Source organism: Asterias rubens, chromosome 13 (assembly GCF_902459465.1).
Source record: "Asterias rubens chromosome 13, eAstRub1.3, whole genome shotgun sequence".
Classification (NCBI taxonomy): domain Eukaryota; kingdom Metazoa; phylum Echinodermata; class Asteroidea; order Forcipulatida; family Asteriidae; genus Asterias; species Asterias rubens.
In genome coordinates, this window is record NC_047074.1 from 2,728,286 (window position 1) to 2,756,273 (window position 27,988).

The 27,988-nt window shown below is 37.7% G+C and overlaps 2 protein-coding genes across 2 annotated transcripts; one reads left to right on the plus strand and one right to left on the minus strand.

Annotated features, from left to right (window-relative positions):
* Window positions 1-965: 965 nt before the first annotated feature.
* On the plus strand, window positions 966-14,394 carry LOC117298591 (AMMECR1-like protein). Its single transcript, XM_033781908.1, has 5 exons — window positions 966-1,324; window positions 9,284-9,394; window positions 10,798-10,912; window positions 12,351-12,441; window positions 13,822-14,394. The coding sequence occupies exons 1-5, from the start codon at window positions 966-968 to the stop codon at window positions 13,989-13,991; spliced, it is 846 nt and encodes a 281-aa protein (XP_033637799.1). The 3' UTR covers window positions 13,992-14,394.
* An 8,262-nt stretch (window positions 14,395-22,656) lies between these two features.
* Window positions 22,657-27,977, minus strand: LOC117298585 (methylosome subunit pICln-like). The gene is made up of 6 exons (XM_033781903.1): window positions 27,789-27,977; window positions 26,805-26,955; window positions 25,204-25,318; window positions 24,679-24,774; window positions 23,790-23,933; window positions 22,657-23,305 (listed from the first exon to the last, which is right to left on the minus strand). Exons 1-6 carry the CDS (start codon window positions 27,905-27,907, stop codon window positions 23,235-23,237), a joined length of 696 nt encoding a protein of 231 aa, XP_033637794.1. The 5' UTR covers window positions 27,908-27,977; the 3' UTR covers window positions 22,657-23,234.
* Between the last annotated feature and the right edge of the window lie 11 nt (window positions 27,978-27,988).

The window sequence follows — 27,988 nt, forward strand, 5'->3', positions numbered from 1 at the left end:
GGGTGTTGACATAATAGGGAGACCACCAACACTAGTTTGTAGAGTGCCGGCACGTTAATCTGGAGGTTGCAGGTTCAAAGCCCCCTGTAGTAAAGTTTTCTTTGTTCAACCAACAATTTTTATTGTTATCTCATTAATAATTGTACTGGACAAATTTCTTAGCGTTTTCTTTGATCAATAAAGAACCAACCTATAAAAAAAAGTTAGTTTTAAATTTGTTTACAATTTTTAAACAGTTATAGGCCTAAATACTTTTGATAATTATAAACGCATTTTAAAGCCATTGGACACTTTCGGAACCACAAAAAAAAGAAAATCACAGATTTACAAATAACTTACAGGGTTTACAGAAGGTAATGGTGAAAGACTTCTCTTGAAATATTATTCCATGAAATGCTTTGCTTCTTGAGAAAACTAAAAACAATATCAATTCACGAAGTGTGGGCCTTGGACAATACTGTTTACCGAAAGTGTCCAATGGCTTTAATATAGATGTAAATTTGCATCGGGGATTGTTTTTTACCCATATACACCTATATGTGTTAGCACTGTATAATCAGTATGCCCCCAACTTTCACGAGCTTTGTGAAAAAAATCACAAGCATATTACTCGGACCCATGCCTTTTGCAATTCTAGAGCAGTGTCGTACCAACTAGACCACCGAGATTGCCTGGTAGCTAGAGGAAGTAAGTTCAAATCCTATGTTTTAGCAGCAGGTACTGCAACGACTTAATAGATGTTAGAAAAAAATTATCCCCTTTATCTGTGGAGACATTACCTTTAAGTCTGACGTCATCAGCTAAGTTTAAGCGACCGCATAGCTAGAGCTCAGCTGATAACACTGGTACTCGGTAGGACTATCGATGCGTAGGAACCTACGAAATTAGTGCTGCGCTGGTAACCGTAATGCGCTCTGTTGTGGTTTTGGTGCCCCCGACCTTTTAATGTTGTTCTTTGTTTCAAGATGGCGACTGGGTGCTGTGGTGTGAAACGGCAAAAAGTATCCGCTCCTTCTGAACGAAATGACCGCTCAGAACGCTGCGAAAAGGGCGAGCGTTGCTCCCATTCCAGCCACGAACACCGGCCAAGCACAAGCTCAGGTTCTAATGATTTACAACGGACTTTACAGCCGAAAATGAACGGTTATAGCGACCGGGAACGGGGCCCACACCCCGCCTCGGCCGGTCACAGCGCTGGCCACCACAACAACCACCGAATAGTGTGTGCAGAAATGTGTTTTTTCTGTTTTGATGTTTTATATCGTCACTTTCATATGATGAACGGAGAGCCGCCAAGAGTGCCCAAATTTACTGATGCTGCGTTGTAAGTATTTCCTTTCAGAGGGTGGAGTTGTCATCAAGATCTTGTCTTCTTGATGACTTGATTGACGGTCTTGAGTTGAGGGTTGAGAATGCAAAAATTATAAAATAGTAAAAATATATTTTATAAATTTTAAAAATTAAAATTAACTATAGACCCAGTAACTGGGGCGCTGTACTCCTTTTTTCGAAATTTTGACATTCTCTGTCGTACTAGCGCCCCAGCGAAATCATATTTTGAGTCTGAGGTAAGGCAACATTTTCATGGATGCCACACCAAAAATGCCCCAAAATGACGGAACTACCCAACGAATTACCTTCAAAACTGCCAACTGGCCTCTCCATATGTTTGAGATGTAACACCATTTTGGGCAAAAAGTCTTGAAAACTATTCCATTTGTCTGTTTATTGTTTGAGCTCAACTATATAAAACTAAACCTTTTTTTTAAGTAAGAAAACATTAACAATTCACAATTAAGTAGTGAAGGAAATAAGATAAGCTTTAAAAACAAAAATTAATATTTTATGATATGTACATATGGACATAACCCAAAAATTAATCAAAATAATTAAATTTGATTGAAACCTTAGGTTTTGAATGCATTATTATTTTTTTTAATTCATAATTATTTTTTGGGGTTGGGGGACACTTACCCCCTTTATTTTCCCTTGGGACGACAACCATCAACATCTATTTGAAGTCTTTGACACAAGATTGTGTCACAAGACAAACGACTGTATTAAAACTGCACTGACGTTGAAAGGCCAATGTCATTAGAGCATTTCACTGTCAGTTGGGAACATTGAGATAGTAATGCTGATACCAGGTGCAGAAAGATGAAAGTGTAGAGTTACAAAACAAGGCAGTTGATCCTCCGAGACAAGCCCTGTGAATGATGTGGATTACATGTCCGGCCTGTATGCTTCATTTTTTGAGCAAGGTCACCAAGGTACTTGCTCTTTGGTAGAGGGCACCCTATGAGGAAATTGTAAATTTCTACTGGAGCATTTCAAGGGCACCAAGAAAACGACCAGGGACGGAGGCAATCGCCTTCAGTGCCTCCGTGAAGTATCATGCCTGTTGTCGCAAGGTAGAGCTGGAATTAAATGGAGGAAGCCATGGCCTCTGTTGCCCTGATCTTGTCCTTTGTTGCCCTGATCTTGTCCTTTGTTGCCCTGATCTTGTCCTTTGTTGCCCTGATCTTGTCCTTTCAGATATTTCTAATGGAAGTGCCCTTTACAAAATGGCCTTGCCCAGGCCTGGAGATACACGGAGGCCATGGCTTCTATTGCCTCTGGTCTTGGCCTTGGTGCCCCTTCAAAAGTTTCCCAATAGACTTTAAGATTTTCCATTGGAAGTGCCCTAATTTGTAGAATTGAGGCTATAGGGATGGACTTCATTTTGTAGAATAGAGGCAGTAGGAATCCGACATAAACTCATTGATTGATTTTGGAGACTTTAGGGCGTTTCCTGCAGCGAGTAATAAGCTTTTAAAGTGTAGGTTAGTGTACCTTGCACAGACTCAGCATCACCATGCAGTAACGCACTGCAAATATCTCCGACCTAAAAATTACAGGTGCATGTAATCAGTTAATGTATGTTCAGCAAAGTTCAAGTACACACATACTTCACGCATTCCTGTTACTTGGCAAGAGTGAGAAAGATCGGCCAAATGCCTATTTTTTTCTTTGCCAGACGTGTAACTTGATCAATCCTCTGGAAGATTTGAAGATATACGTATCAATTGAATGTTTGACTGCGACATACATGTGTAAAAACCTTATGTACGTACTCATGTAGCTCTATGGGTTGACTATGATTAAGGAACTGGGTTCCAAATGCCCTTTATTTTCTCCAGGCATGCCAGGTGTGTAACTTGACCAATCCTGTAGAAGTTTTGAAGACATATCAGTTGAATGTTTGACTGCAACATACATTACACATACATTCATAGCACCTTGTATGTATACATGTTGCTGTATGGGTAGACTATGAATAAGGAACTGGATTCCAAATGCCTTTTATTTTCTCCAGGCGTGTAACTTGATCAATCCTGTAGAAGTTTTGAAGACATACATGTATCAGTTGAATGTTTGACTGTGCATCAGATAGACCTGTATAGCTCTATGGGTAGACTGTGAATAGGGAACTGGATTCCCTTAGACGGATCTTGAGCACGATAGAATATCAACGTGTGACCTCATGGAAACTTCTTTGTTCAGTTCTTTGATGACAAACGGGACACATTCACGGCATCCAAGAATCTAGAATTGTAAAATTTGTAATTCTTCAACCTGATTGAATTTCTACATGTAATTGTGCAGCACTTTGGTTAAATCAAATTTATGTATTGTACACATGTACACTGTACCACACAGAGTTCCTCTCACTACAAAAAAGGCCAGATTTAATTGTCATAAATGTACAGAAGTATGTTCCCCCCCCCCCCCCCACACACACACAGACATTATACACCTGTGAGTATATGAATGAGTATATGATAAGTCCTGATAGCATAGATTATTACTATTTCATGTACATTTAGAGGCAAAAATGGTTTTAGGCCCTGCACATTGTAACAGGAGGATTTTATTAACCTTGAGGTCAAGGCGTAATGTATGACTGATTGTTACCAAGTATAGACTGTTCCATTGAAATGAGTCACAGTGTTAAATGTATCAGATTGATCTAAATTGTATTTTGTGTGGGTGCACCCCACTAATGTATTATAAACTCTGTCTATTCCCATACTACTAGTATACAGTGCAAAAAATATTAAAAAGAAAACAAAAACGAAATAGGTAAAAGTCTTGCAGCTTTTTACTATAATGGGAAAATAGTAAAAATTTTCTTGCAACTGTTATAAACCCTCTCCTAAATTTTCAAGTTTCCAAGCATCGATCTTGAAAAATATCCCTTTACCTCTCGGCAAATAGAACAATTTTTTCAGGGCTTACATTTATGTCACCCAAAAAAACATCAAGTTGAAAGGCAACTATACCCAAGTCACAATTGGGCACATTTTTCACACTGTACCCCTCTCTTTGGGCTCTCAAATCTCTCTAATGTAGACAATTTTGAGGGACTATAAAATGTTAACGAGGCCGACGCTCTGTTCTCTCCCTATTTGTTGGCTGCACCAGTAGTAGTTATGTAGTGTGATTCATCCAGTGTCATAGTACTACTGTATAACGCAATAAAACTCTTTACCTGCGTTGATGATTGATTAGATTTGCATAATGATCAGAATAGTCTGTTGGCTGCCATAAAACCAAACTATACAAAGCTGGTACCATCATTTTTGGTTGATGATATTAGAGTGAATGGAAAAATGTTGTTGGTTGTTGTGTTCAACGAATGTATTCTTTGTTAAAACTAACACCTTAATGTTTTGTCATTTTTGCTGCAATTTTGTGAAGAATCGCTGCAAAGTGTCCCAAGCATCCTATATTTATCAATATAGGACTCCTATATTAAATTTTGGAGCGCCATGTCTGGGCAGTAATACGTACAGTATGACACTTGAAATGCTTGTTCCACCAATCAAATGACAAGGATCTACAATTGTATACTGTGTGTCGTAGTGTTTTTTTTGTTTTTTTGTTAAGATGATCTTCCCATCAAGGGTTCTCATGTTGGCGCTTTGAGACGCCCCTTTGGGTGTATAAAGCGCTATATAAAAACTGACTACATGTATTATTATTTTTATTATTATTATTATTATTATTATTATTATTATTATTATTATTATTATTATTATTATTATTATTATTATTATTATTATTATTAAGGGAACTTGGCAAACTCCCACAAGGGGATATGAACAGCCAATCTCTCTTGTGCAAACATTGGTTTAGCATCTATGATTATGAATTGCACAAATCAAGAAATTGTGATTTAGTAACTAGACGACAATACTAAATTCTAGTCATTGTGAAACCAGTAGAGCTTGTTAGGATTCAGAACCAACAACCGTCCTTGTGAACTTGCAATTCTACATGTACCACTTGACCATGGTGCAGCCATCTGCAATTTCAAGCGCCCACAACTCAATAGTCAAAGCACACAAATTCAATATTAGCTCTATGATTAATACTTGTTATGAACAAGATACACAAATAACCATCTGATTTCCATGAAATTGTCTTCTGTTTGGACTCCTATATTAATCAATAAAGGACTCCAATAATTTTGAAGTGTCGATTCATGGCAGTAAATACATGTACAGTACATGTGTATATGACATTTGATGCATATTCCACCAATCAAATGACAAGGGTCAGATGCAATTTAGCCTTACAACACTGTACAACAGCCATCCAAAATTTCAACCACCCACAACACAAGTCAAAAGCACTCAAGTCATGCATAGTGTAGCTCTATTATTAATATTCATTACAAACAAGGGACACAAATACAAAATGTAGCCATCTGATTTCCATGAAACTCTCTTCTGTTTAACCATGGAGGTAGAAATAGATCTCCATGGTTTAACCCACGACTGGTTTTATATGAAGCGGCCGGCCACTTATCAATCCAAGATTCACTCATCAACCACAATCAGATACGTACACACGTCATGTGTACAACATTATTAAAATCTTGTCTGGTCTAAACTGCTGGTTTAATGTGTTGTACATATATGTGCACTGTCCATGTAATGTGAGGACTATACATTATGGGCTACTAGTACTACTGTATGCTGCATCATGGAGCTATCCCCCCCCCCCCTCCCATCGACCTGATAGCGACTTGTTAAATTATTACTTCGTTAGTTGTCCAAGTATGTTGGATACTCTAGAGGACCCAGTGGTCTAATGGCTTTGATGACTATCTGTGCATCACTTTTAATTGATATTTTTAGACACGCAAAACCAAAACGAATTTCACTGTACTAATATTTTTTTTTTTTACAAGTGACAATAAAACATTATTCTATTTTATATAACACCCAAGCCGATCCTTGCCATTTGATTGGAGGATTGTCCGTCACGTGATAGCAAATAAAAGTACCATTGTCCAAGTATGTTGGATACTCTAGAGGACCCAGTGGTCTAATGGCTTTGATGACTATCTGTGCATCACTTTTAATTGATATTTTTAGACACGCAAAACCAAAACGAATTTCACTGTACTAATATTTTTTTTTTTTACAAGTGACAATAAAACATTATTCTATTTTATATAACACCCAAGCCGATCCTTGCCATTTGATTGGAGGATTGTCCGTCACGTGATAGCAAATAAAAGTACCATTGCACGCTGAGTCACTCACCGTGCTTTTTCGTTCCATCCGAAAAGTACCATTGCACGCTGCCAGCGTGCAATGGTACTTTTCGGATGGAACGAAAAAGCTGAGTAAAAACATCACTGCGTGCGAGTGTGTTTGTAACGCAGCAGTGTTACTGCAAGGAATAATATTAGTAAAATTACTAATACTAGCATTCGGATTCTACAATTAAAAATTGTAGGCCTACGCTTTGTTTGTTTTGAAAGTTGTATCTTTCAATCAAAATGACAAAGATCTACTTGGTTGTTGTATAAAACAAATAATGAATGTTTTTCATTCGTGCAATGGTGCGAATATGTTCATTCGTTGAAAGCTGGAATGTTCCATTCAACTCGGCTCCGCCTCGTTGAGTAGAACGTTCCATCTTTCAACTCATGAACATATTCGCACCATTGCACTTATAAACATTCATTATGTGTATACTATTCTATTCTATTCCATTAACACTAACAGATGGATCTTATAAATCTTGTAAATTTGATCTGAAGTGTTCCTCAAGCCAATATCAAAATAAATCAATACCAAAAATTGTTTGCAGTCACTCAGGTGGGATTCAAACCCTTGACCTTTAAATTGCTAGAGCAGATTGCCATTAGACCACCGAGCTAGCCTGATAGCTAGAGGCTGTTGGAATCCTTATGTTAGCACTAGCAGCGAATATTCAGTATTTGTACACATGTGGTTTTCAATTTGTATACGACATGACACTTTGTGACACCGCTTATCTCTTGCCTTCCGGAATGCAACAAAATGTAAAATCTCACTCCTTAAATTAAAAAAAAAAAAAGGAGACATGGTCCCACTTGGTATTGTATAATACCATCAGCGATGTTTATCTAAAGAAATGACACCAAGAATTGTTTGAGATTTACATTTTAAGCGAGCCGTGGAAAGAGAGATCTCTGTAATTGATTGTGCATGGTCTCTCGACATAGCTTGAATGTTGATTGCATGTTCTCGGACTTGTTTTGCTTGGAAACTTGCCAATGTTATGTCTGGAGGGAGCTGTGACTGACTATTTAAGGGGCATAAAATGGAGCGCCACACTAAATAAACTCCCATAGCAACCAATACCAATGCTAAATATAAAAAAAATACTCAAAAAATATTTAAAGTCTTATGTCTTAATTATTAACATAAAATTCTGGATGACTTACAGGAATGAGAAGTTTTAGACCTGCCATAAATTGGAGCACAACACTAACCCATAGTAACCACTGCTAAATGTTCACAAATACTAAACAAATATTTAAAGTCTCTCAGCCTCTTGGAAACCAATCAAATATAATTTGTCCAGACAACTAAACTTCAGATTTCTGTTTTTGGCAGGTCAGCCGTTTGGAATTTACAGGGACGAGAAATATCAGACCTCTATCTGATTTCATACTTTTTTGGTTGTTTTGCCTAGTGAAAAAAAAAGGTAGCTGTAAGTTTTATTTTCTCCAGAGTAAACTACAGCAAAAGAAATCCTGTCACTCCCTGTACTTTTTAAAACCTACTTATCTAGCACTGAGGAAGTAGGAGGAAACTGTTCCCAGAAGGGGTTATCAAAAGGTGGAAGTGCCAATAATGTCAACACACCTATCTTTTCGATCTGAGTTGAGACCTTGCTCCTAGCAATGCCTCTCACCCCTGGATTTAAAAGATCGTACTCAAAATAATTATTGTCATAAAACCTGACTTGATTACGGGGAGAGGTTGATAGTATAAAACATTGGGAGAAACAGTTCCCTCTGAAGTGGCGTAGTTTTCGAGAAAGAAGTATTCTCCACGAATTTGATTTCAAGACCTAAGATTTAGAATTTGAGGTCTTGAAATCAAGCATCTGAAAGCACACAACTTCGTGTGACAAGGGTGTTTTTTTTTTCTTCTTAGTTATCTCCTTAGTTTTCTTCTTAGTTATCTCGCAACTCCGAAGACCAATTACTTTATGCATGTTGAGATAAAAGTCTCCAGTGTCTTCAAAACAATTATTGTGTCACCAAGCGATCCGGTTGCCCCAAACTTGCCCATAAAAATTACCATACGATTCATGCTTTGTCATGTTTGCGTGTAAAGCCCGGTTCATACTTCTTGCGAATGCGAATGCAATGTGATTTTGGCGTGAATTTGACATCACAACTCTGTTTTCGCAGCCATATTCGCAAGAGAGTTGAGCACAACTCATGTATTAATAATAATAACGAGGTCTTATAGAGCGCTATTACAGAGAAAATTCAAACAAAAATAACAAAGAACAGATTAAATACAAAAGAATGGATCTATTGACATGAGGTGGTTTGAGAGATGTTTTGAAAGAGTGTATGAAAGTGGATGTTTTGATGTGAAGAGGTAGTTGATTCCAGAGGTGAGGTGCGCTGCAATAGAAAAAAAATCTGTCCCCCCAGGTGCGATTAGACATGATTTCTTGAAGAAGATATCCGTTAGCAGAACGAAGGTTGCGAGATGGTTTGTAGACGTTGAGCATGTCTTGGATGCAAGCAGGTGCTTGCCCATTTTGTACATGTACACGGAAGGCTAACTTGTTGTTAAATTCTTAATGCAGCGGCATGAGGGCAATTGCTACTGTCACGACTGTTGCCTCTGTGAAGAACTGGTCACTTGTTGAAGTACTGGTCACTTGTGTGTGGATTGATTTCTTATACTATAATGTCCTTTTGTTTTTTCCGCAGTCCACTGTTTGTAACTTGGAAGATAGGCAAAGACAAGCGTCTACGCGGGTGTATAGGTACTTTTACTGCTTTGAATCTACATGATGGCCTAAGGGAATATGCAATCTCTAGGTAAGACGTTTGTAAACATAGAGGGCCTGTGTCTGAATTAGTGACTACGGCTTGATCGTCATGCCAACAAGCCGTGGCTGTTCATATAGATATTTCTGTTTCTATGATCAAGATGACTACCGGCAAACTAATGTTACTACGATTGAAATGATTGTCGGAGAAATAGAAGGCGCATCAAAGATTAAAAGGTGAGTTAGGTGGGGTTTGCGGCGGCACTATTTGTAATTGGTTTTGAAGAGAACCGGTAGTTGACAACTCGACGTTTTATAAGACGATGAGAGCATACAGATCAAACCGTGAGTTGTCAGCCACCAGGGCCCAATTTCATAAAGCTGCTTAGTACAAAAGTTTGCTAAGCATGAAATTTCTTCCTTGATAAAACAAGATTACCAACCAAATTTCCAGGTGATTTTCAGGGAAGCAAACAACAGCTGAATACCGGTAACAAGCGACATGCAACAATCGGAAATTTGGTTGGTAATCCTGTTTTTTTTTTATCAAGGCAAAAATGTCATGCTAAGCAAATTTTTGTGCCTATCAGTTCTATGAAATTGAGCCTTGTTCTCTTCAGACGCAACACTATTGTAAAGAGATTTACACATGGTGCAACCGCAAACCTTACCTGGATCCCACTATGCAAAGTTTAAAATCCAACTTGTTATTAGAACTCAACCCTTTTCACATGACAGCAATTTAGCAGGGGTTCATTGCTTAATTTGACCATGGTTGTGAAATTTTAAGAGATGCACTTTATGTGAAAGGACAACAATGTTTGAACTGTCCAATGTCCCTCATTGTTCTTTCACACGAGGTGCATTCTGTCAAATTTCACAACCATGCTAAAATTAAGCAAGGGACCCTTGTTTAACTGCTGTTGTGTGAAAGGGCTTTATGAGACTAAAGCCCCTTTCACATGAGAGCAATTTAGTAAGGGTCCCTTGCTAAATTGTAGCATGGTTGTAAAATTTGTGAAATGTACCTCGTGTGAAAGGACAACAAGTTTGTCTACTGTTCAAGTTCTCTTGCAAAATCTTGTCAAACATTGCTACATTTTTACAACCATGCTAAAATTAAGCAAGGGACACCAGTTACATTGCTGTGGCGTGAAAAGCACTTTAATCACTATATATTTGGTTTGCAGTAATACCATGTGTGTATCTACTTGCCAGGTAGAGTTTGTTCTTGGAGAACTGTCTTGCTTTATTCTACTACCGCGGAGTAGATTGTTCGGGTGTTCGGGACTTCTCAGTTCTGAAAAGAACTATCCTGCTTATTAAATATTACCCTGGCAAGTAGATACACACATGGTGTTACCTCAAACCAAATATATATTGATACTTCACCATGCAATGCCTCAAATCCTATACACTTTAATCACAATGTCATCTTTTCTCTTCCCACAGTGCTTTTAAAGATAGCCGTTTCCCGCCTGTCAACAAAGACGAGATATCACGTATGTCCTGCTCCGTGTCGCTTTTACGTCATTTTGAGGAAGCCAAAGATTATGCGGACTGGGAGGTAATTATTGTTTATCCAGGAATTATTTGGGGGGGGGGGGGGGCGTATAGATGGGATCAGAAATGTAGGACCCAATTTCAAGCACAGAATCGGCGCTTACGGAAGCAAGGAATTCTGTGCTTACGGCAAGCGTATTTCACGGGTTAGCAGCAAATTTTGTCTTCTGTGCGTGGGTACTCCGCGTTACTAGGCATTCTACGCTTAAAAGGCTTGCGCAGAAATTCGGCGCTTGCATGTAAGTGGAGAATCCTGATCGTAAGCGCAGAATTTGGCAGTAAGCAGAGTCATGAAATTGGGCCCAGATGGTTTTTAACAGATGATAAATTTGATTTGGGATATTATTTCTTATAATTACTCTTTATCCAAATTTAACATTATTTTGCGCTACCAACTGCTAAAGTATATGTTTTGTTCTCTGTGTTTATCAGTTAATCTTTTCAATTTCACTGAAATTGCTTTTACATCTTCTCGTTTGATTTCTATTGCTATTTGTAAGTGATTGTAGTTCATATTTGACGCCAAATTTGTTTTATCTGTTGACTGCATTTCTCATTTTACTCTGTGTGTTAATTTAATTTGAACTGTTTCTCCCAATTGTTTGTAAATTAATAACTTTGATTAGCCTAAATTTCCCCCCACTTTTGAGATACCTTTCCTTAATCAGTTGGTCCATACTTTGCTATAAATGGAAAATTTTTGTTTGTGTTTGCCACTTACTATCTTCCGGTTTGGATCGACCCACTTAGTTTTATTATATATTGTATTGATTGATTGATTGATTGATTGATTTGTCATTTTTGAAAGGGGTGGGTATCACACCCTCCTGCCCCCAGCCCAATAGACTGTATTGAATATGACGTCACCCTTCAAATATCTGCCCCACAACATGGCGTCTGTGCGCCTGTGTGTTTGATCTCATGTGCCGTAGAAATCAAACCGGGAATGCTGCGTGCTTCACTGATGTACATGGTTTGCCCTACAAGATGGCGACTTTTCATAGCAAATAAGGGGTTATTCAATACGGTCTATTTCATAGAATTGTTTATAACGCAGAAAATATATTGCGTAACAATTTTCTGCTCGTCAAAACCTGTTGAGAACTCTGTCCCTATTGTTGCTTGTTATGTTTTGCCGGTGGAATAGGGTCTTGTAGACTAGATAGATGGCGCATTATAAAAAGCCTTATTGTTATTTTTTATATATTATTTATCTTCTATAGAGTTCAGGTAGATATTTGCACTCTATGAGTGCGATTGTTTAGTTATGATATATAATTTAATCTTTAGTCTGGGTACTCAAACAGGCCTATTAATAAAAATAATAATAACTAGTTCTTATATAGCACATTTTACTATAACCTTATCAATGCGCTTTACATGAAGTCCAAATGTTATTTGCAATACTCATTCTCCCCGTTTGCGTTTTATCCATACTGTAGGTCGGTATCCACGGTATACGTATAGAGTTTTACAACGAGAAAGGCGCCAAGAAAACGGCTACCTATCTTCCTGAAGTTGCCTCTGAACAAAGTAAGTCTCGGTAGTGATGCCAACTAAACCCCAACCCATCAAAATCCAACTGCATGCATAGAGTTATATATAAGAACTAGAGGGCGCACTGACCTATATACGCGCCCCGGCATGCACGCAGGCGGCCATTTTCTAAGTTGACAAAACTGACATCCCACAGCGTGTGTTTGTGCGGCCGTTTTGGAAGTTGAACAAAACAGCATTGCGTAGCGTTTAATAAACACAAGCTCCAACGTGTGTACAGAATGGCGCGTGCGTGTCTCCTTGCGGTCCCGTGGCATTTGTGCATTAAGCATCACCAGTGCGCCCTCTAGTTCTTATATATAACTCTATGACTGCATGTTATTGTTTGATTCTGTTGGACTGTGGACTGTATAGTTTCCTTCACGACAGATGCTGGGTAGACCTGGTTAATATTTGAGTGATATTTTATTTATCTTTTATTGATATTTTCTAGTAGTTGAACTACATGTAGATTTGTAAAGGGGCTGTGTCATTATGATCAAAGCAGGCATGTGGCTGTACATGAAATTATGAACTCTCAACCAGTTACTGCAAGCATGCCCTCCTTCGGATCAAATCTATGGAGAGTACTAGTGTAGGAACTTGGTGAGATGGTGACGAGCAAAGAGTTCTTGTGCTTAGACGTCAGGGCCCAATTTCATGGCTCTGCTTACCACCGAATTCTGTACTTACGGTCACCATTCTCCGCTTACTCTGCAAGTGCCAAATTTGTTGTGCTAGCTGTTTAAGTTGAGAATGCCTAGTAGCATGGAGTTCACACGCGCATGATTAAAGTTACCCTGCCTGTCTGTGAAATACATTGCTTAAATAGCAAGGGCACTTGGTACTTGCTCAGTAAGCGGAGAACAGTGATTGTAACCGCAGAAAATGGCAGTAAGCAGAGCCATGAAATTGGGCCCAGTTGAATTATGTTAATGTTGCCTTGGATCGGTCGAGTTGGTCTTTGAAAAGCGTTCTGTAACCGTTTGTTATAAAATGCATATTGGTAGAAAGATGTAAAAGTAGAATACAATGATCTACACAAATATGCCTCGAAATTGCGTGGTTTTCTGTTTACCTCGTCGACTAACACGGTCGGCCATTTATGGGAGTCAAATTTTTGACTCCCATAAATGGCCGACCGTGTTAGTTCGCAAAGTAAAAGGAAAACCGTGCAATTTTGAGTGATACTTGTGTGGACCATTATATTCTACTTTTAAAATATCTTTCTAACCATTATGCATTTCATAACAAATGGTTTCGAGCGCTTATTATAGACCAACTCGTCCGATCCAAGGCAACGTGTTCCTTTAATATTCTCGATTAGAGTCTGTAATAACCTGTTTTTGTTTCTATTTTCTTCACCTTTCTCTCCAGATTGGAATAAGGAGCAGACTATAGATTCCTTACTACGCAAGGGCGGCTACAAGACGCCCATCAACCATGATTTTCGCAAGACTATACGGGTGACACGCTACCAAAGCGAGAAGTTCAGCGTCAGTTTTGGCGACTACGCCGAACATTTTCGTCAAAACGGGCGTGTTTAATGAATGGCAGCCGCAAACGCAAACTCTGTTGGGAAAGTGGAATATTGTTTTAAAAGTGTTACTCGGGACTCTATTCATTTTGATTCTTTTTGTTGTTTATTATTTTAACTGATTTGTTGTTGTTGTTTTTTCTTCGTTGTTGACATGTTGAATCAGCTGGAGTTGAGGTGACTTTTATCACTTATACATTATTTTTAGTTGATTCGGTGTCAACAGATTTCTTTTTGAAATACTTTGCATGTTTTCAAATGGCCATGTTTTCAGTGCTTCAAAGTGGTGAAAGACTTTCAGTATTTGAAAATGTGTTTTATGAATGCAGGTGTTTCCACGTGAAGAAAAAAATTAATATATTTTTTTTCCTTTTGTTTTTTTCTCGGTTTTAAAGGGAAGGTACACATTTGGTAATTGTCAAAGACCAGTCTTCTCACTTGGTGTATCCCACCATAAGCATAAAATAACAAGCCTGTGAAAATTTGGGCTCAATTGGTCAATGAAGTTGCGAAAAAATTATGAAAGAAAAAACACCCTTGTTGGACCAATTTGTGTGCTTTCAGATAGAAATAAAAGACTTCTAGCTAGAAGTCTTTTATTATTTTAGCGAGAAATTACCTCTTTCTCAAAAACTACATTACTTCAGAGGGAGTCGTTTCCCACAATGTTTTATACTATCAACAGCTCTCCAATGCTCGTTACCAAGTCAGTTTTCAAGTTAATATTTGTTTTGAGTAATTACAAAACGTGTACCTTCCCTTTAACCACTGAGCTAGTTATTATTTTTTCAAATTAATTTTTGATTGTTTTACATATATTTATTTCCTAGTCCCAAGTTTGCGATTGTGGCTGATTAACTCTATCTCAAGACCACCCAGGGATTATATGAAATTTATTGAAGAAGAAAAAAAAAGCACAATTCCATACATCAGTTTTTTATACGAAGTATAACATAAATTCATTTTTTGATAAGTTGTGTTGTAGTTGAAGAGATTTCTATCTAGTCTACTAAACAGAGCGTTTACGAGTAGAAGGGTTTTCGGTAACTCAGACAAGTCATTGAAATAACAATGTGTGTGTTGAACATGTCATGATAAGTCTCGCTGGTGATGGAGTTGGCAGCTTGAGCTAAGACTAATTGAGACGGAGCGAAGTAGATTTTTATTCATCTGTAAAAAATGTCAAAGACGTTTGATCATTGAAGGTTTAATAATGTGAGATCTTTGAGTTGTTGGAAACATTAGACTTAACCAAGTCTCATTTCGTTGCTTGTTTTACTGGAAATATTAGACTTAACCAAGTCTCATTTCATTGCTTGAGTTGCTGGAAAGATTAGACTTAACCAAGTCTCATCTCATTGCTTGAGTTGCTGGAAACATTAGACTTAACCAAGTCTCATGTCATTGCTTGAGTTGCTGGAAAGATTAGACTTAACCAAGTCTCATCTCATTGCTTGAGTTGCTGGAAGCATTAGACTTAACCAAGTCTCATATTATTGCTTGCATTTGTTGTGTCATGGCAAAAACATCACCAAAATAGCCTTTTAAGCTTTGAAACTGCAATAACATTGTATCTTGCTAAAAACTATCTCACGGGTTAGAGGCGAGTTTTGGCTTCTGCGCGTGCTTACTCTATGTTACTAGGCACTCTCTGCTTACAAGGCTAGCGCATAAATTCGGCGCTTGCACGTCAAGCGAGGAATCATGATCATAAGCGCAGAATTCGTCGGTAAGCAGAGCCATAACATTGGGCCCAGGTTGCACCAAGATACGACATACTTTGCACTGAGCCTCTCTTGTGCAAGACACAATGTTTTTTGAAAAATAGAAATGTCAATTGTAAATCATTGATGTATGAGGTTCACAACTGTTAGAACTGCATAATGATAATAACAAACCAGATTGCACCAAGAAACGACATATTTAAAGTTGGTCTTTGAAAAGCGTTTGTAACCGTTTGTTATAAAATGTATATGGTTGGAAAGATGTTTTAAAAGTAGAATGAAATGATCCACACAAGTATCACTCAAAATTGCACGGCTTTCATTTTACGTCGCGAACTAACACGGTCGGCCATTTATGGGAGTCCCATTGACTCCCATAAATGTCCCATTGACTCCCATAAATGGCTGACCGTGTTAGTCGACGAGGTAAAACGAAAACCACGCAATTTTGAGGCATATTTGTGTAGATCATTGTATTCTACTTTTACAATATCAATTTTATAACAAACGGTTACAAACGCTTTTCAAAGACCAACTCGACCGATCCATGGCAATGTGTTCCTTTAAACAGAGGGAGATATGATGTTATTGCAAAATAGAACTGTATGGATGTACACAGTCCAGATTGCTTCAAGATACAACATATCAACCTATCTTGTGCAAAATACAAAAGTGTTATTGCAAAAGTTTTCCTCAATATACAATGTACACACAAACAAGATGGCGCCCAGAAACGACAGATTCGCACATAAGTTTGATGTTATTACAAAATCAAGATTCAAAGTTTTTTTTGCACTGATGCGATGCAAGTATACAATGGTACAGAATAGTAGATTTATTAAGACTTACTTTAGTTTCTGCTTTGCCTACAAATATCAAAGGCTTCCTATTTTATGCAAATGATGCAATACTAGTTTTGACAGATTTGAGACCTCCACAAGTTTGACTTTGGAGAGGCCATTTTTTCTCAGTATCACAGAAAAAGTTTACACTCCTTCCCTTAACAGAAATGCAATATGTTCTGATTCAGACCATTTTTTGTTCTTTTTGTTTATGATGACAAATGTTAGTGAGAATGTTTTTTTTTTTCAGAGAATAAAAAACAAGTTTTTAAATCGTCATTCACATCTGTGAATGTCAAGTTAAGTTCACACTGGTGCATTGAGAAATCTACCATCCACATGTATAATCATACATTGTTTGCGTTATCCAAATATTTGTCTTTCATTGCTTGTATGTTTGACGTTTTATGGTATAAAGTTTGGAATGACTTGCTCAACGCTACATGTACAAAGTACAACTGACAAAGAATTTATTCTAATGTGAACCCAGGTCTTGGTTGTAAGCAGGGCCCAATATCATAACTCTGCTTACCATAAGCAAAGAATCACCACTTACAAAAGCAGCATATTTCACACGTTAGCAGTGAATTTCTGCCTGTGTGCATGCTTAGTCCTAATTGGAATTTGTTGCTCACAAAGCTAGCGCAGAAATTCTGCGCTTGCCTTGGAAGCAAAGATTAGCTACTGCAAACGCAGACTTTAGAAGTAAGCAGAGCCATGAACTTGGGCCTGGAAGTGTTGACTTCTGTTGATTGTGTGCAAGAATTCAAAATACATGGACCTTTTATATGATGTGGAATGTTCATACACAGTAGACTTAAATGTGTAACAAGCGTAGACAATCAGTTATTTATTGTAGACCTTAGTGGATTGTACTTTTGTACTTTTTGTATCTTGTAGTTTCAAGAAGCCTCGTTCTTTTTGTTGTTATGTTCACATCAAATGCAAGTGTCTGACTTTAACTTTAAAGCTCAAGTACATCATTGTGTTTTTGGAAGAGTAATTTCACTCCCATTATCTCACAAGCCTCGAAATAACCCATGACACTCGTAGCAGACGTTGCCAGGTGCTTTTGCTGTGGTGCCCTTTACAAAGTTCCAATACAACTTTACATTTTCCCTCCTGGAAGTGAAACTTACCAGAGGAAAACTGCTGTGCTCCTTCAAGAGAGAAGTTTAAAGCCGGGTTCTTAATAAATCACCAGTTGCGTACTTTATTTTCAAGGTAAAAGTTTTATAAATTCACAATGCACAAAGAGTTGAAAAAACTCAATCCTGAGCAAGTTTGACGAATGTATTTAGTGTCTTTGATATAAATTATCATACCCAAGACACTCGAGTTGTGGTAGTTCCGATATTTAGTGAAAGGTGAAAAGTGTAGCGTTTTGGATATAGTGGAGTTTTTCGTTTGGTGTTCTCAAAGTTGTTTGAAAAAGTTTAATCCGATTGTCCTTTTGAGTGGTGTGTAACATGTAGTCTGGGAAAAATCCCTTGATTAGTAGAAGGAGAAGAAGAAAGACGTGATTGTATGCAAGTTTAGTATTCACTCTAGCACTCTGTAAAATCACAGCGTCCATCTTGTCTGGTACCCTGTACTCGTTAATCAAACTACCTGAGTTTGTCCATGCAAGCACCTGTCTGAACTTATATGAATTAGACATTTTCCACGTCGGCAGTAGCTTTTAATTAACACAAATTTCTTCAGGCTGAACAAAAAAATATCTTGCCTTTTCTGGTTTTTTTTTGTGTGTGCTGAAAACAAAAAACATGCAAGGCGTCAATAGACATATTATGTTCCGCTACTGTTCATGGTGATTTGTTGTCACTGGTATTCAGCGCCATGAAATTTAGCTCCTGATTAATGCAAGTCTTGCAGTAAGGATTATTTGGGACCAATGAAACATTTTAGACATAATTTCTACTTGTACAGTGTAGTTACTTAGTTTCCACTGATTTAATTGATCTTTGTAGTGTTACTATAAGTTATCACACAAGTGCGAGTGGAATACGGGAAAATATAGCGCTTTTGCTTTGATATGGGACGCAAACGCGCTATATTTTCCGTATTTCCACGAGCGCGCGTGTGATAACGTATTTATCTTCAAGCAAACTTGGCGCGTGACATAGAACACACAAGATGCATGTAGTGATTTTAGCCGTGTGATATAGGTTTTTATCACCACTCCATTGTGCAAATCTGATTGGAGGATTTGCGCGTACATGGTATACTTGAAGATAAAATTTCTAATCAACTTGCAACCATAAATACCATGTAATGGTGCTTGGAAAATGCTATATCCATTTGAAGAAAACGTATTCTTGATTTTAATTTACATGCTTCAATTTTAATGCGTTAAGGTTTTTTTTTAAATTGTTTTGTTGCATGTTTTAGTTTGGTAAAGAAAGTACATTGTATTTAGCATGTTTTAAACATATCCGTTTTATATTGTATTTAGTAAAACTGAAAACCCCCCCCCCCCCCCCAAAAAAAAAAAAAAAAAAAACATCTGGGTCGGGTATTAGTGTGGTAGACTTTTAATCACGTTTAATTCCTTTAATATGTACCATTTAATTTCAAACATGCAAATTCGATATCGCCTAACAAACATACTTCAGAATTCTCCTGGATTCAGTTTTGAAATCAGTCAAGCAAAACAACAATATTTCTCTGAAGATCTGGTTGACATTTTCTATTGCATAGAATTTGTAAGTTGTATTTGTAATCTGTAAGTTTGCAACCTGGGAACACCACTAACCATGTTAAAGGCAGTGGACATAATTGGTAATTACTCAAAATAATTATTAGCATAAAACCTTTCTTGGTGATGAGTAATAGGGAGAGGTTGATGGTATAAAACATTGTGAGAAACGGCTCCCTCTGAAGTGCCATAGTTTTTGAGAAAGAAGTTGTTTCCCAAGAATTTGATTTCAAGACCTCAGATTTAGAACTTGAGGTCTCGAAATCAACCATCTAAACGCACACAACTTCGTGTGACAAGGGTGTTTTTTTTTTCATATTATCTCGCAAGTTCAATGACCGATTGAGCTCAAATTTTCACAGGTTTGTTACTTGATGCTTATGTTGAGATACACCAACTGTGAAGGCTAGTCTTTGACAATTACCAATAGTGTCTACTGCCTTAAACACATGTAGTCAGCATCGGGGGAAAATCAATCGTTTATCTGCTTTTGAACATTGCACCAGAACTGGTGGCCAAGTCACTGGAGTATGGGTTCAAATCCTGGTTCAGACATTGGCCAAGAGTTTTGCGCAGCGCATCAACAATTACATTGTTGACCTCAGCAATGGCGGCTAATGGCAATGGATCTTTCATATTACCCTTCCCCAAGTACTTTGCCAAGGTGCTGTTTATCCATCAAGTTGTTTCTCACCAACCTTTATAATAAATGTCACAAGAGGGCGCACTTCCAAACAGCTTTCTGTTTTCAAGATTACTTTTCACTGTACAGCTACTCTTGTCAAGTTTTCCATGAACATGGTGAGGTTAACCATGCAACTCATAATACAGTACCAGTCTATTTTGACTGGGTGCTGCATTTTGGGTCTCATAGACTCGTCATGTAGGAAAAATCTTGAAAGAAATGTTGCATGTAAACTACAAAGGGCTATATTTTCTTGATAATGGCGTGCTGGATCGAAAAGTCTTGATACAATGGTCTGAGATCGTGTCTGAGATGTAACATAGAGTCATTATGACATAGAATATTAGTCACAGTAGACTATTTACATTATTTTATGGATTCATATTTAGAAATAAAACACAATTAACGTGAATTTTAGTATTTGTAATGTGAATAGTTATTGCCCATGTTCTCTTCTTTAAAGGAACACGTTGCCTTGGATCGGACGAGTTGGTCTATAAAAAGCGTTTGTAACCCTTTTTTATAAAATGCATATGGTTGGAAAGATGTTTTAAATGTAGAATACAATGATCTACACAAGTTTGCCTCAAAATTGCATGGTTTTCCTTTTACTGTGCGAACTAACACGGTCGGCCATTTATGGGAGTCAAAAATTTGACTCCCATAAATGGCTGACCGTGTTAGTCGACGAGGTAAAATGAAAACCGTGCAATTTCGAGACTAACGACATCACTTTTGCTCAAAGTATCCGCCAAACACATCATCAGCCAGTGATGCCACGCTCACCATGTTGGTGGGCAGTTAGGTTTATGTGTATTAACGCTGTGTCGCCTAAAATGCACACTTCACTACATAACGCACGGCATAGAGTTATATATGAAAAGGCACAGTGAAATTGCACACCAGTATGGCGCATTCAAGATTTTTCTGATGATGACGTCAGGTGAAATGGGTCAATACACATAATCCGTGGACATTATATAAGCCAATGTAGTATTGAACTTTGACACAATGTCTCAGATTGGGTACTTGCTACCTCCATGGCTTAAACTTATGGCATAATGCAGAGTGCTATTTAGCTTGGCATTCTATGTTTTTATAATGATGTTTGCAAACCCATCAAAAAGAAAAAGAATCTACAACAACTTTTCTTATCAAACAATGTCGAACGCTTTATTTACATTTCATGTACGTGTTAGGGATCATACAGACCCCAAACATTTTTAAATTAATTCAAATTCATATCATTATTCAAATTTATTGAAAAAATAACAGATTATTTCTAGTCCATTTTCAAGATTCAGTTATAACTTGGTTATGCCAATTTCACTCCTAAACTAATGGGGAAAAAAAACGCTGCGTCAGTGCAAATTCTTATTTTGATTGTGCTGTAATGTCATATCTCTCGCACAAAACTGCTTTGTTCAAAAGCGTACCCCAGCACCTATTAGTTTTGTATGTAAATCAAGGTTACTTAATCAAAATACAACGTTTTGACAATCTCAAACTCATGTACAACATACCGTAAATGCAATTTGAGGAAGTACACAAAACCTGCACGAACTTTCCTTGAAAGCTTGATTTGTATTTTACATTTAATACTTTGTAACTCTTGTTACTATTTCAACCTTAACTTTGCACAACTAATTGATAAGGGCCCTGCTTACTTTAAGCGGAAAAATCAGTGCTTATAGTAAGCATATTTTACAAAATAGCCAGGATTGTGCATTTGTGACTTAACATTACTAAGTATTCTTCGCCGAGCATAGCAAATACTGCAAGTGGAGAATGGTGCGTGCAAGCATGGTCATCAAATTGATTGTAACCTACCATAACACGTATAAAAGCAGTCTACAGCATTGCTATAGGGGTCAAACAACAAGTTGGCCAAGAAATCAGAAAAACCTTGTTTTTTCTAACACAAATAACTGTCCTGAGAAACTATTCAACATTCAAGAAATATTAGCAAATCTAACTTACAATTTCAATTTAGCGTTAAGGTGAAATCAAGTTCACATTTGCAGCACTGACACTACAATTTGTATCAATATCTGAATCGGAATGTTACATTGTGAAGTGGCATTTTGGGCAAAGACCAGGGCAACAGAGGCCATTCCATCACTGAAGTCTAGGCCTGAAATTTAATAATACTGATGGATCGTCCAAAGCTTTCAACATTTTGAATGTCGAATGTTTTAAAGAGCACCCAGTATCAACGTGCAGTAATTATAATTTTCACATTAACCCCCCCCCCCCCCAACAAAACAGCATGTAATACCTACAAGGGCATCACTGCTAAGAAAGGGCCAGGGTGAATACAAATGAATCTATCTATTACAAAATCTAGTGCAAGTAACTGTACAATATAACCCTCCTACTGTTTGACTGTTTAAAGGCAGTGGACACTATTGGTAATTACTCAAAATATTATTAGCATAAAACCTTCCTTGGTGACGAGTAATGAGGAGAGGTTGATGGTATAAAACATTGTGAGAAACGGCTCCCTCTGAAGTGCCATAGTTTTCGAGAAAGAAGTAATTTTCCACGAATTTGATTTCGAGACCTCAGATTTAGAACTTGAGGTCTCGAAATCAACCATCTAAATGCATACAACTTCGTGAAACAAGGGTGTTTTTTTCTTTCATTATTATCTCGCAAGTTTGATGACCAATTGAGCTCAAATTTTCACAGGTTTGTTATTTTATGCATATGTTGAGATACACCAACTGTGAAGGCTAGTCTTCGACAATTACCAGTAGTGTCCACTGCCTTTAATATCATTCACTGTGGTTTTAAATGATCGACACAATGCCAGCAACCACTGATATCATGCAGTGAATGTATCTACACAGTCAACTCTCCTACTGTCTGACCATTCAATATCAACCACTGTGGTTTTGAATGATTGGCAATGCCTGCAATCAATATGATATCATACATGAATACATCCACACAGTCAACCCTCCTACTGTCTGTCCATTCAGCATCATCCATTGTGATTTTAAATGATAGATAAATTAGGCCAGCCTGCAATATCATGTTGAATGTATTCTACACAGTGCAGTCATAACTCCTGTCGTCTTACATTAAATATCATCCACTATGGTTTTGAATGAAAGACTACAATGCCAGTCTGCAATATGATATCATGTGGTGATAGCATCCCAACACAAGTTCTGTGAGACCATGCAGTTGAATGGTTAAAAATGGCTGGTCATCTCACTGGAATTATGGGACCAATAGTAGGAGGGTTATTTAAAGGACTGACGTTTGGCAATAGCTGAGGCTTTGATCCCAGCTGTAGCTAGTGGTCTGGCTCCATTTCAGCGTCTGCAAACTGCCCGGTATCCATAGGCTCGTCTTGACCTGATACACCTACAATGTGTAAAAAACACATAATCAATGTATATACGGTAATACCATGTGTATACTTGTTGGGTAGATGATGTTCTTTTTAGAACTTGTCTTGTTTTATTATCCTACTACTGCAAAAGAGATTTTTTCGAAATATCAAATAAACATCTTGAAGAAACTTCAAAGATCTGTGCACACAAGCCCTAAATTCAGAAAAAAAAATCTTGACAAATCACAAACCCAAGTTTTACAGTCTATAATCTCTTGGATATGGTTTAATATTTCAAAAATAACTCATCTCATTGACTGGAACACAATGACTTGAGTGGGCACTATACAACACTTTTTCAACTTCAACAAATTCAAAGCTTGCCCTGATGTTCTTTGAAGTGAAAACCCTGCAAATATTTTAGCCAACACTGGCATTTAAAGGCACTGGACACTATCGGTAATTACTAAAAATAATTGTCACATAACAATGACTTTTACACTACTCCTTCTTTACCTACTGTCCTGATTTTACTGCTGTCTGCGTGTCCATTCTGTGTAGCTACGACCTGTGACCCCTGGGCATTTCCATCTGTGACCTGGCTGACCCCTGACCCCTCCTCGACCTCGGCAATTTCTCCCATGTCATCTTCTGCATCATCTGGAATGAAGGATACAGAAAGTCGGAGACAATTATGGATGATTTCCAAGTGCTGTCGTTCACAGAGTGTGGATTCGAATCCCGGCCTGGCTCATCAAGATGCTCGTGTCCTTGAGCAAGATACTTTTCATGTGGTGAATGCATCTTCTCGGTACAGTTGTCTGCACACTCACTCCTCCTTACACAACCCATTTTGTTGTACGGTTTTACATGGTTGGTCATCTCACTGGAAAATACTCACCAAGAGTAAGAGGATTTTAACATTTACATTCCAAAAAGTGCAAGTGGAATATTGGGAAAAAAATAACACTTCAGTGTGTCCCATAAGAATCAGAGAGGATCGGGTTGGCTCAGTGGTTTCTTTTTCTGTCTTTCGACTCTGCAGACCCTGGTTCGAATCCCACCTCAGACCCGGAGCCTTGCATGCATAGTGTTAGCCAGAGGGGCCCCTGGATGATACTTTTGACACCCTGTTAAAAATGTTGATACCCTTTTGTATCTGCCATTTACATCTGCACCCAGTTTTTCAATATCCAGCAAATTCGGACACCATTTTATTATACCCTGCCCAAAAACTTGCTTTACGTATGTGGATTGGGTTTTCAGTCCCTACCTGACTGTATGGAGTTTCCCCATTGGAGCTTTCTTACCACATCTAAAACTGAGCACTTCTTCTTGTTTCATATTCATGATGTTATTGACGCTAATTGTGCTGTTAGATATGTAATAATATACAATTACGTACCAAATTCGTCACCATAGTCCCCATCTGAAGGTTCTGAGTCATCCGGGTCAGGATGAAGAATCTGACAATCGGACATCACTGTAAACAACTGCTCCACTGAAATAAACAACAACAACAAATAAGAGACAGGAGAATCTGGAGAAAATGCACAGCAGCCTTACAGGCAACAAATTGACTCCACTTTGACTATAACCTATCCATCCTCATATTAGTATTTTGTACACTAATTTTTTCCCCAAACAAGGCCAAAAGCGACTCTTATGGATAATCATAGGCAGTTCTTATAAACAGGGTATATGCACACTTTAAAAAGACTTTTAAAAAAGACTCTTGTACTGCAACCCTTAACAAAATTTAAGACCAAAAACAAGTGAATAAAGCGGGGAAAACAGCTACATGTGTACCCACATATGTTACTGTTTCACACACAACATGGATTTTCAAGCCCTAGGTGTATGTGTCGAAGAAGCTTGTTCTACACACATTATATTTGATTTAATCGAGTCTATGTGAGATGTCTCTTACATGTTTGTTTATCCTCTGGTATGAATCTAATCTCTCTGATTGTGTCGTCTTCTTCTTCCGTTTCTTCTTCTTCGTTGTTATCTCCAGATCCTCCAGTATCTTGACATCTTGGAACCTTCGACCAAATAGAAATGATGCAATGAGTTTTAGAGACCATTCATTTCTGTTATCATCAGAAAACGCCCAAACATAGACTAAGATTGTTCATTTCACGAATCAAATTTATCAGTAAAAAATATCAACTAAAGTAACATAAACAGGGAAAATTTAGTTTTGTGTTTAGAATTTAGGATACTATGTTAGGGCCACTGATTTTCCGTTTCAGAAAAGTGCAAATTCCGTTTGGCAAAAACATGAATTCCGTTTCAGGCACAAAAAATTCCGTTTCATGTTTTTTTAATTAGATAAAAGGTTGTTTAATACCCAGGGACACACTTTTAAAAATCAATTTGAGATAAGTTGCACTGTTGACTTCGTAAAATGTTCATTTGAACTGACAAATTTCAAAAAAATACTTTTTTTTATAATTGTGGATTATTTTGTATACTGCTGTTCTAAAAAGGTTGCACTGAGTATCAATGCACATGATGTGATAGACTTGATTCCAAGTCTAAAACTGCAGTTGATTCTCTGCATCAGCCACATTGTAGGCTAATGACAGGAGTGTATCCACAAGAGGGCGCTGTTTCAGCATGATCAAAGACTTGGGAACAAGTCTATGGACGTGACCATTCTCCATCCACAAACAAAATGTCAGCCATTTTGTTTTCGCTTTGGCGACAGAATGTTGACAGTTTACGGTTTTATTTTAGACCTTTACGAGATGAAAAAACATTGTATGTGTTCTTATAGATCATAGGTAAGCTAGTTTGTGTATTATTGTTGGTAAAAGAGAGGGAGAAAATGCAATTTGGGTGAACAAAAAATGTTTAAAACGTGCCGCGAATAATGCCCTTCGCTTAACCATGTTAACAACGTGTGTACATCATGTGTGTAAACATTGAGGATGGTGTGAAGTAGAACAGAATGATCCACGGTTACGATCTCGTACTTTTTAATGGTCTGATTTCTGATGCCTTTTTAGTTTAACAAAATGAATCTTAATAAAGAATGCAATTTCAATAGTTTTGGCGTCAAGAGAAAAAAAAAAAAAAAAAAAATCAAATTTTCTGAAATCCCGTTTTCCGTTTCAAAGGGCGGATTCCGCGAATTCCGTCCGTTTTCCGCGATCGCGGAAAATCAGTGGCCCTACTATGTTTTAAACACACTACTTGGAAAATGTGGTATCCGGACACAACCTTTTTCTTTGACCTCTGCATGTGAATGGACATAGATCAAACCTTGCGGCCGCTCTCGCCATTTAGGTACAAGGCGTTGGTGGTCGATATGGTCTCTCAAGGGTTAAGACACAGCAATGACTAACAACTTTTCTTGCCTGTCAGAAAATACCCTTGAATGTTAAAGGTCATTCGATCTATGACATCAGCCTTATTTTGCCTTACAGGCAAGCCACATGGTATACTCTCGACTCCACAGCTGACATTGTAGCAGAAACAGATGAAGATTGCGCTCAACATTCTCCACTTTTTTTATGGCCTTACCTCTAGTACTTCGGGCATGATGGCCGCGTCAATCATTAAGTATAGACACTCATGCGGATACGCTGTTAAATCTTTTGAAACAGCATGCAGGGATATCGCTGGGTAGGGAATGGTGAACCCTTGACCCCCACTGTTCACCCATGACACTTGGCTGTAAATGAAAACAAAGTACAGTGGTTAGACTGCAGGACTTGCAATTACAAGGTTGTGGGTTTGAATCTTTCAAAGCTAACCATTGATTTCACAATGACTAGAATAAGTATTGTCGTCTAGTTGTAGTTACAATAATTATAACGCTCTGGCAAGGCTCTCGAGTCGAGGGTCTCGACCCTCACCGGAGTGTTACAATTATTGTATTTTAGTCTAGTACTGAATCACAACTTGATGTGTGCTATTCATATCATGTAGACATTGAACCAACTGTTGTATATGATATGAGAGAATATCTAATAAATATAGACCCAGTTACTGGAGCGCCGACCAGGCTCCTTTTTTTCGAAATTTTTCAGTGTCAACCAAGAGAACAGCGCCCCAGCCCCAGTGAGTAAGTAACACTGGATCTTCAATAAATACTAGTTTTCCATGTCTTTTTTAGTCTTTCAAAAATTCATTTTTTTTTTTACGATTACATTTACAATACTCAATAGGGCCTAATATCATTTTTTTATGATTAATACCTGTTAGTTAGTGTTATTTTATTATTAAAAACAAAGTGTGAATCAGAATGTGGAACTCATTTCCATCCCATTTCAAAGTATGTCAAGAGCTTCAAATTAATATTGTAAATTGATAATATTAATCCCACATTTTCATTTTAACACTGTCACTGACTGAATTGAATGAAATAAAAAAAATTGCTCGATTTTGTTATTGAACTAATTTGCACTGACACCCAGACGAAACGTATACAAAACGAACGACGATTTGATTTAGTCTGCCACACACAACAACTGACACAAACATGAATTTCATTAACTTTCGGACCTTTCAGCGATGTAAAGAGTTCCATTTCCGAAGTTTTCTCTCTCCACGTGAGCTGCAACGCTGCCCTGCTGCTGCCTGAGTCCATCAACAGGTATATTTATGGCAGAAAGAAGCCCCATTTTCCGTTATATGTTAATCTGCAAGTGTTTAAACGGCTTGACTTTACTTCACACGTGCATTGCATGAACAGAAAACAGTCG